Source organism: Tasmannia lanceolata, unplaced genomic scaffold (genome assembly GCF_043159265.1).
Source record: "Tasmannia lanceolata isolate RefF3 unplaced genomic scaffold, GAP_Taslan_0.1 ptg000011l, whole genome shotgun sequence".
Classification (NCBI taxonomy): Eukaryota; Viridiplantae; Streptophyta; class Magnoliopsida; order Canellales; family Winteraceae; genus Tasmannia; species Tasmannia lanceolata.
Window position 1 is genome coordinate 22,125,675 of NW_027518688.1, and position 10,339 is coordinate 22,136,013.

The window sequence follows — 10,339 nt, forward strand, 5'->3', positions numbered from 1 at the left end:
TTTGTTATTTCTATCATGAGCAGAATTGTAATGTCATTAGAAGAGTTGCTATATGCAGGGGGTTTTGTAGCTGAAGGGGTTTATCAACTCTCTGGAAGGGGGTTTGTAACTCTCAAAAGTAGGGTTACCAATTTTCGAATGGGCTTATCAAGTGCTTGAAAATTGGCTGAGGGTACTGGAGTTTTGGAAGGGGGTTTTCAAGTCTCTAGGATTGGGGTTATCTAGTATAAAAAATGGGGTTACCAATTTGCAAATGAGGTGATCAAGTCCCTGAAAATTGACCAAGGGTACTAGAGTTTTGGAAGGGGGTTTTCAAGTCACTAGGATTGGGGTTATCTAGTATAAAAAATGGGGTTACCAATTTCCGAATAGGCTTATCAAGTCCTTGAAATTGGCCGAGGGTATTGTATTTTTGGAAGGGGGTTTTAAGTCTCTGGGATTGGGGTTATCAAGTATCAAAAAGGGGTTACCAATATTCGAATGGGCTTATCAAGTCTCTGAAAATTGGCGGAGGGTACTAGAGTTTTGGAAGGGGATTTTCAAGTATGTGGGATTGGAGTTATCTAGTATCAAAATGGGGTTACCAATTTATGAATGAGCTTATCAAGTCCCTTAAAATTGCCCACAGGGTACTGGAGTTTTAGAAGGGGGTTTTCAAGTCTCTGGGGTTGGGGTTATCCAGTATCAAAATGGGGTTACCAAATTCCGAATGGACTTATCAAGTTCCTTATGAACACGTTTTTACTTCCTGTTTTTTTTCACTTGTTCATTCTCACGTTTTTTTTCTTTCTAGCCTACTATTCATCTTCCTCATCCTCCATTGAAAGGGAGAAGGAGAAATGCTAAATGCTAAAACAAATGAAAAATAAAACCTAGATATTGAGATATAGATGGGAATGAACTCATGTTTCAAATTTTCGAGTTTTCCCACCTCCAATGGTTGCTAAATGATGAAGAAGATGATTGATAAGGTAAAAAAAACAAAGTTGAAAATGAAAAAGTAAAAAAAAAAAAGAGGGAAAGAAGAGAGAAGAGGGAAAAGTGGAAAAGCAAAACGTGTTGCTTAATGAAAAGGGCATTTGTGTCCAGCTTTTAATGATAAGACCTCTTTTGTCCCTCGTTGATAATTTATGAAAAGCATGGGTCCTGTTGATAATTCCACCTAAATTTTGTCCCCCATTGGTAATTGATCCTTTTTTTTTAACCAATGAGTTCCATTTCTATAATGTTTTTGGGTTTATATATTTAAAATCCTTGATCCATCAAAAAAATCACGTTGGTCAATTTTTTGAAGGATTTTTTATGTGTGGGAAATGATATCAGCACAACCATGTTTTGATATTTGCACAAACCCAGCTTGTCTTATAATATATAAGGAGCTGTCAAAGGTTATTACAGTTCCCAAAAGCTCTCACAAGCCAACGAAAAAGGAAAAGACAATCTAGGTTTGTGCAATTATCAAAACATGGTTGTGCTGATATCATTTCCCCTTCTTTTGGAGATGGATCAAGTGGTTTGTGATAAAAAAAATCACTTTCTATATGCTTTCCTAGGGAAGTATTCTAACCAAACATATCCATGACTAAGGTGGTCATCATGTAAGGTACATCCCATCAATTGACCAATGAGTCATTATCCCTTACTTTAGGATGATTAAGACACTTTCTAGATAGATTAATCTCAATCACTTACTTTGGAATGATAACGACACCTCCGAGATAGAATTGATATATATCACTACTTTAGGGTGATTAAGACTCCTCTCTAGTGGTTTCATGACTATTGAACCATTTTGTTCTTAATCATCATGAAGTCATTAAAAAGGAGTCCCCAAAACTCAGAACTCTAAATTTATAATTTCTCCCTACTCTACACACGTTCTTTACTGAAAATGATATCAGTTGACATGAAGCATCTTACTACTGGGTCATTGATGAATGTAGATGATATCCGCACGAAGACTGGCAATTCCTAGTAATCTCTTAAGCAGCCAATTAAAAAGGTATTAAGAGCAGGTGAGTTTGCCCCCATTATCAAAACATGGAGGTGCGGATAGCATCTTACTACTGGGTCATTGATGAATGTAGATGATATCCGCACGAAGACTGGCAATTCCTAGTAATCTCTTAAGCAGCCAATTAAAAAGGTATTAAGAGCAGGTGAGTTTGCCCCCATTATCAAAACATGGAGGTGCGGTTATCAGTGGCCGTATTTAATTCGCCCCCCTTTTTTTACTTGGCACAGCCCCTCTAGTGTAAAAGAGTAGTCGTAAATACACTAGAAGTAGCTATCCTATATATATGTGACAAAAAGGGGGGAATATATCACTTCCCATTAGACCGCATTAGGAGGAGGTGGCCCTGGTAATTTATCAGTTCACAAAATTATTTTTTAAAACAAAGAGGAATGCTAAACTGAAGGGTGCCCTTCAAAATTCAATGGCAAGGACATCACATTGGACCCACGTCATCAAAATGCACTTTGTTGGACACTGTTTTTTGCAAAGTGCGACTAAACAAATAGACTCCATACAAAAAAGTCCATCTCTCTCATGAGAGACCGGAAAATCTGGCCACGAGTGCCAAGAAAATCCACCCAACAAATCTAAAAAAATTCGCAATAACTCATCCCCTCCCATAAAATCCGCAATAATCTGTGCCAACTTTTGTAGATTTTGTTGTGATGATTTTTAGGGCTGAAAAGATTGTATTCTGCATGAAAGTTTGAAGACCTTTCAAGGCAGATTTTGAGTACCAAAAACACTTGTAATCTGCCCAAAATTTTGCAAGACCCAAAATGGGCAACCCTCAATTTGTTTCTCTAAACAACCTATAATCCTCTCCCTATTATAGTGCAAATTTGCCTCCATATTTATTTAGGGCCTTTTTAGAAAACTCTATACATTATTTTCATATAATTAAAGGGGGTACGTGTTCGGTAACGCTTCCCATTCTCGCCTAAAGAATCGGGCAGAAGCGATTGTGGAAGCAACAATTTGTCGCTCCGTGGAATCTCCTCAGTTAGCCCTTAAAAAATGGGAAATAGAAGTAGGGCAGTGATAAATTCGCCCCCTTCTATTACCATATTCACCCCTTATTTTTCAAAATGGACTGTATAGCCCACACCATAGGAAGATTCAAGCTGTCCATTTGATGGGCCACAATGTAAATAGGTTGTGCCCCAAAAATCATTTCCATAGGATGATCCTAGTCCTCAGATCTATAAGAAACTCCATATAATTAAACATCTATAGATCGGAGGAGGGCTAGGGTCATCCTATGGAAATGATTTTTGAGGCACAACCTATTTTCATTGTGGCCTATCAAATGGAAGGTTTGGATCTTCCTACATTTTAAAAAATAGGGGGTGAATATGATAATAGAATGGGGTGAATTTATCACTGCCCTATTCATGGGTCACGATTCAGAACTTTTTTGTGATTTAGTCATTCCTGTGCCTAAAAAAATTGGGTAGAATCAATTTTCAGAGGTTTACCCAACACGCCAAGCCACTTGCTAATAAACCTTTTAATTTATACCTCACATTCTCAAACTACCCACGCACTCACTCACCCTTATTTTTTATTATCACGAAATCGGGTCTCATGTCACATAAAATTACAAATTTTGCCATCCTGGCTTATCATAAATTTGCCGACCAGCACACAAAACTTCACAGCAAACAAGAATCAGTAGTCATGGCAGCAGGGAAGGATAGCTTATGGGCCGGGCAAAACCCTAGTGTATGGGCCGGGCTTCTTTTACTTCTGGTGGGTCCTGTTAGCATTGCCATGCTTCTCTTTCAAGCCAATGAGCTCGAACCTGCGTCCCTGCCCTATAATGGTCCATGGGTCTCCCTAGCCGTGCCTGCACACAATAACCGTATGCTCAGAGGGTCCGAGGGGTTAGGAAATGGGCTTTTACCCGGGCCCGAAGACTTGGCCTACGACCCAGAAGCCCAAGTGATCTACACTGGTTGCGCCGACGGTTGGATAAAACGAGTCAATATAACAGATTCGGGACACGTGTCAGTCGACAACTGGGTCCATGTTGCCGGTGGCCGGCCACTCGGCCTCGCTCTCTCGCCGGAAAAGCAGCTCATAGTCGCCGATGCATACAAGGTAAATTGAGATTGTCAAAATATAGAGATTTTATTGCGATATTTTGATAAGACGACAAAATCCCAAAATGATCCTGAGAATTTAAAAATAGATGGTGATATTTTCATTTACGGCGATTCTATCACAATAGTTTTTAGAGATTTACCCAAAAAATCTTTTCTTAATAGATATATACGAGGAAACGGTTTCTACACACTAGTGTAGATAAGCTATCCCGAGATAAGCCCGAAAAATTGTTTCTACACACTAGTGAGCAATATTTGTGACATAGATTACAATAATGCCACTGTGTGATCACATTTTGCATGGGTTTAAATATGAGATGGGGAGTGTTTTGGTGGCAGGGGCTCTTGAGGGTGACAAGGGAGGGTGTAGTGGTGGTGTTGACTGAGGAGGCCGAGGGTGTCAGATTCCGGCTGCCGGACGGTGTCGACCTCGCCGGAGACGGAGTGGTTTACTTCACGGATGCTTCGTACAAATACAATTTAGAAGAATTCGTATTGGATGCTCTCGAGGGACGGCCCTACGGGCGCCTGATGAGTTTCGATCCATCGACCAATGAGACCCGAGTTCTTGTTCGTGATCTATACTTCGCCAATGGTGTCGCGGTCTCACCGGAAAATGACTTCCTAGTCTTCTGCGAAACCATCTTGTAAGTTCCAACGAAAAAAATCACCTATCGAAGACCATCGGATCTTTGATCAAATGGACTGGATCTTTGAACCACCAAACATTGTGGGCCACCATTCTTGCAGATGGTGGTCCCTATGTATGTCAACCGTTTGATCGCGAGCGATCGGGTGATTGCATGTAAATCAAGTTTTACTTTTTAATTCCTTATTTATGAGAATTGATGGCGTGGACGGCCATGCATGCATGTACAGCCAAAAATTACAATGGGCCCCACCTTATTTGGGTTATCCAAACCATTCATTTGTTGTGCTCTTGCTTAGATAGCGGATCATCCTAACCATCTGATCCGTGGAGGTTTCTATATTGTATCATCCGTTTTAAACCTACACAAATCGGAGGGTTAGGATCATGCTACGGAGAAGATTTTGTGGGCGCACCCTATCTACGTGAAGGCCCAACAAATGAATGGTTGGATCATGCAAATGATGTGGGCCCCATTTTATTTTTGGGCTCCACTTGCACGGCACCCCACCATATAACTTCTCTTTATTTAAGATACATATCACCTTTTTTCCTTCTTCCTCTCAATGGCACCAATCTAGGAAACATTAAACATATGTAGAAGATCTCAGCCATTCATGCAGTGGGCCTCACCCACGTAGCCAAAAATACACAAAGATTGGATAATCAGGACTGTCCGATCAGATTTAGAATGGGGTGTTCAGATTTGGAATGAGTGTAGTGTAGAAATAGAAATTTCTTAGAAATTTTATTCTTGGGGAACCACTATGAGCTTACGGGGTCCGTTCTGAGTATATCAATGGATAGTGGTATTTTCAATCTAATATTTTCAGGGAATTGGTAGCGTCCATTGCAAAAGGCATTTCAAGGCTTATCTATCGCATGTCAGACCAGCCATGCGATGGACTCTAGCCAATCCCCATATTTTAATATTGGCACGATTCTTATTGTTCAGAGTTTTCTATGCTGCTAAAAGTCGTGCCAAAATAGAAAAAGTGGATGATAGAATGAGAAATGTTATAAACAAAACAAGGAATAAGGAATATCCTCTTCTAGACTTCTACTATAGGGCGATGATATTTTCACGCCTTATGACGTGATTTGACGTTTTGACGTCAAATCACGTTATAGCATCTCCCCTACTATGTTATAATAGATGAGTCACCACGTTATTTGTAAGGGAGAAATTATATGGTGGCCGCTTTTACATATAAAGGGTGGAGAGGTAAAAAATCAACGACAAGGTAAAAGTCAAAATAGTGAATTTGACCTGGATTACAAATCAAGCGGGAGAGTTTTTTCCCTCTCTACCATTGTTGTTGGATGGTCGGCCACCATGTAAAAACTCTTTTAGAGAAATTATATGGTGGCCGTCATTCACATATAAAGGGTGGAGAGAGAGAAAATCAACCCCAAAGTCTCACTTTTAAACATATTTTGTCTTATTGATTTAATTCATCCTTCTCTCTTGTAAAAGATCGCGAAATAGCCTATAATATGTGATTTGCTAGGCCAGTTCACATAGACCCATTATGCGTCTAACTTTTGTAGGCGAGAAAAGCCACACAGGCTCACTTTTTGCTTATTTTGTCTTATTCATTTAATTCATCTGAGGTGGCTTATCTCTCCTGCAAAAGTGAGTGAGCCTTGCCAAGCAATTCCTTTTGTTTTAGCAAAATTTGTCTTATTCATTTAATTCATGTGAGATGGTTGTTCTCTCCTGCAAAAGTTAGCCGCGAAATAGCCCTCTGCAAAATTGCCTAGCAAATCCTTTTTTATTAGAATGCCCTTAAAATCAATACCCATTTCAATTTCAATATTTGACTATAACTAAACATTTTATTTTGGATTACAGGGGAAGATGTAGAAAATATCACATCCATGGTGAGAAAAAAGGGTTAGTCGAGAATTTCATTGACAATCTTCCTGGATTCCCTGATAATATCCATTACGATGGTGAGGGCTGCTTTTGGATCGCATTAACAGTGGTAAGTATTTTCATTTATTTTTATTTTTCTTAATTTCATTACAAGTATTAGCAAACCACAGTGTGAATGCTCTATATAGGACGACAAATTACTTATAAATGAATTTTTTAGCTATAAATCCTTAATTTTTAAAATATATTCCAATCAGTAATTTAGAATGAGGAAACCTTATGGTGCGCTTAAACTCACCAACCTTATCGTGCGCTTAAGCGCCCAATCACATGGGTCCCACATTTTCTGTGGTGATCCAAACCATTCATTTGCAAGGTCCTATCGTAGATAAGGGGTGTACCAAAAATCAGCTCAATAGGATCATCCTAACCCCTCTATTTGTGGAGGACAAAATTGGGCAGATTTGTGGATGGGTTAGGATGATTCTCCAAAAATGGATGGGTTAGGATGATTCTATGGAGCTGATTTTCGGTACACCCCCCATCTATGTAAGGACCTCGCAAATGAATGGTTTGGATCACCACAGAAAATGTGGGACCCATGTGATTGGGCGCTTAAGCGCACACCATAAGGTTGGTGAGCTTAAGCGCACCAACAGTTTCCTCATTTAGAATCATGCATGTTTTTTTTTTTTTTTTTGAAAATTTTCCACTAGTAGTAAAATCATATGAAAAATATTCTTGGGTAAGCTCTCTAATTTTTAAATATTTCATATCTGATTTTAATTTCTCTCCTTTAAAAATCATATTTTTTTTATCATCGGCCACAAAATGGCCTTGAGCGGCTTTTCTTCACCAGTCGAATCATGCATGTTTTAGTAAAAAATTAAATTACTTTATTTTTAAATTCAATACACAGAACAACTATTAGGAAAAGCAATTGAGATTTTAGAATTTATTGAAGGGTATTTTTTATCAACAAAAGTTTGTTTTAGTTGGAGAAAAGTGTATACTTATCTACTTCGTCAGCTTAAAATACAGTGGGGGCACATATTGTTTGGGTGATGCAAACCGTTCACTTGATGGGCCTTCACATAGATAGGTGTGCCCAAAAAATCAGCTCCATAGGATTATCTCAACCCTTCGATTTCTGAAGGTTAAAATGGACGGGTATAAACCTTCACAAATCTGTCCATTTTTTACCTCCACAGATCGAAGGGTTAAGATGATCCTAAAGAGCTGATTTTTTGGGCACACCCTATATATGTCAGGTCCTATCAAATGAATTGTTTGGATTATCCAAACAATGTGGGCCCATTGTTTTTCTTGCCGACGGAGTAGATAACTTATCTACTCGATTGAGTAAATACACTTTCCTCATTTGAGAAGCGAAAATAATTTTTTGATCATTTCATAATTTTCAATGATTAATTAGAAAATAATTTGGAAATTAGGGATTTATAGGCAAATTCCATTTATAAAAGTGAAACATGAACTAAAGTATAGCATCCATATACCCTAATGGGAAGGTGCATAGAAAACTTGTTACCTCTACCCAAGACTTGCAAACTGATCAGTTGTAGGTACCATACTCGATTATGAGTAGATCGACCGTTCATTTAATCAATCTATCTCCGATTTCTCTATCCATCGTTCATTTAATCGATCTAATCTCCGTTTTCTATATATGATTGTAGGGAAGAACATATTTTGTGGACATGCTAATGAGATCTCGTTTGGTAAGAAAAGTATGGTCGATATGGGGGAACACAATGTCATGGATTCCACAACTGAAAATGAACGGCGGCGTGTTGGCCGTAAGCTTGGAGGGAGAAGTGGTCGCCCTCTACTCGGACCCTGGTCTGTTTTCGGTGACCAGTGGGGTGAAAATTGGAAGGCATATATACTACGGCTCGCTGTTGAACGACTACGTTAGCCGCTTCGATCTAAAGCAGCATGCCGGACGTGCCACATGAACTTGTACACATTCATATATAGGGTTTTGTTGTGCTTTGTGCATACTGAGTGAGTAGAAATATATAATATGTTCTAATTTGCAAATCGGTTTGTAGTTGAAGAAGAATATCTTTACTTGGAAAGCATATACAATAAATGATAAATACAGCCTCAAGAGGTGGAGATGAAAAATATAGAAAAACTAAGTAAGAGGGAGAGGGAAAATGGTCTCTTCTTTGGATAGAAGTGCCCCTAGGGCCAATAGAGTTGAAATTTTCATCCATAGGTAAATTCAAACCCTCTTTGTAATTACTTGCTATTTTGTCCAAAAGGAAAATATAAAAGGGAAAATGTTATCAGCACTACTGTATTTTGATGAGGGCACTCCTCACTTTATTGAAAGTACGGTATGGCCCTCACTATGGGATGATCCAAACCGCCCATTGGATGGGCCACAGCCTAAATAGGTTGTGCCCAAAAAATCATCTCCATAGGTTGATCAATATACAATAGTGCTGATAACATTTTCCTATAAAAAAATCTAAGAGGAATGATAGACCGAAGGGCACCCTTACAAAACACAGCTACAAGGGCACCCCCATTGGTCCTTCTCCACAAAATGGGCATTTAAAATTACTAAATGGCACACATAAATAAGAAGTTAAAGGAGCATAAATGGATTTTATTGAGATTGATCGATGGGAGGGCCGTTGACGCTCGTGTTTTGCAAGGGTGTCCTTCAGTTTATCATTCCTCAAAATATAGAGTGGAAGTAGGTGCTGTCGTGGAATTGGAAGTGGCAGCAATTCAGGGTATGGAAGTGGTGGCTGCGCTGGAAGTTGGCAAGCTAATGGCAGTGGCAGCAGGTCAGTAAGTGTTTAAAAATGCTGATGCGGTGGAGAACGAGGCCGAAGAAAATCCTAGTCGACTCGGCACGACAAGGTTGAGTACTCAGTTGACCCGGCTGAGTACTCGGTTGACGTTGCCATAATCGGAACAGTCAAAAGTGTTTTTATTGACTATATAGGGTAAAACGCGGAAATGCATCTGCAAAACATGGAACACAGCCAAGGTAAAAGGTAAAAGGTAGTCGACTCGGGGGCAGGGGCGGAGCCAGGATTTTGCTTTAGAGGGGTCAGAGAATGGTTGTTATGACATGTTAGGCCCACCACTTTGCACTTGACGTTTTGGTTTGTAGGGTCATTCCTCCCACCCAACATTTGCACGGTGGAGCCCATATGCATGCATAGCATGGTCGAAGAATGTTAGTGATGTGAAAAATTCCAAGCCCCCCAAAAAAGGATCGCTTTCTACTTTGAAAATCCCAATAAATCCTAAGATTTTATATGTTGTTGGTTCTTGAAGTCCAGTAATTTTCAAAAATATACTATGGTTCTCACTTCATAGTATGATCCAAACTGTTCATATGTTGGTCCACAACGCAAATAGGTTCCACCACTTAAATCATCTCTCCACAGGATGATCCCAACCCTCCGATTTATAGAGATTTCTATAATGGGAAATCCCGTTGTAGATCGGAGGGTTAGGATCAACCTATGGAGATGATTTATGGGGTACAGCCTATTTACATTTTGGCGCAACAAATGAACAGTTTGGATCATCTTAGCTATGAAGTGGGCCCGCAGTACCTTTCGAAAAACACTGGACTTTAGGTACACACAACATATAAAATCTCTACATAACTAAAGGCAACAATCCCTTATTCTGTT

General features: G+C 39.3%; 1 protein-coding gene across 1 annotated transcript; it reads left to right on the forward strand.

Moving 5' to 3' along the window:
* Positions 1-3,657: 3,657 nt before the first annotated feature.
* On the forward strand, positions 3,658-8,784 carry LOC143886650 (protein STRICTOSIDINE SYNTHASE-LIKE 6-like). The gene is made up of 4 exons (XM_077390701.1): positions 3,658-4,120; positions 4,465-4,772; positions 6,630-6,762; positions 8,351-8,784. The coding sequence occupies exons 1-4, from the start codon at positions 3,698-3,700 to the stop codon at positions 8,627-8,629; spliced, it is 1,143 nt and encodes a 380-aa protein (XP_077246816.1). The 5' UTR covers positions 3,658-3,697; the 3' UTR covers positions 8,630-8,784.
* Positions 8,785-10,339: the final 1,555 nt, after the last annotated feature.

What these genes read in the sequence shown, in the direction of transcription:
- LOC143886650 (XM_077390701.1), top strand. Translation starts at nt 3,698, where the DNA reads ATGGCAGCAGGGAAGGATAGCTTATGGGCCGGGCAAAACCCTAGTGTA. An exon ending in TAGTCGCCGATGCATACAAG is followed by an intron (nt 4,121 to 4,464) that starts GTAAATTGAGAT and finishes TTTTGGTGGCAG; the next exon opens with GGGCTCTTGAGGGTGACAAG. An exon ending in TTTGGATCGCATTAACAGTG is followed by an intron (nt 6,763 to 8,350) that starts GTAAGTATTTTC and finishes ATATGATTGTAG; the next exon opens with GGAAGAACATATTTTGTGGA.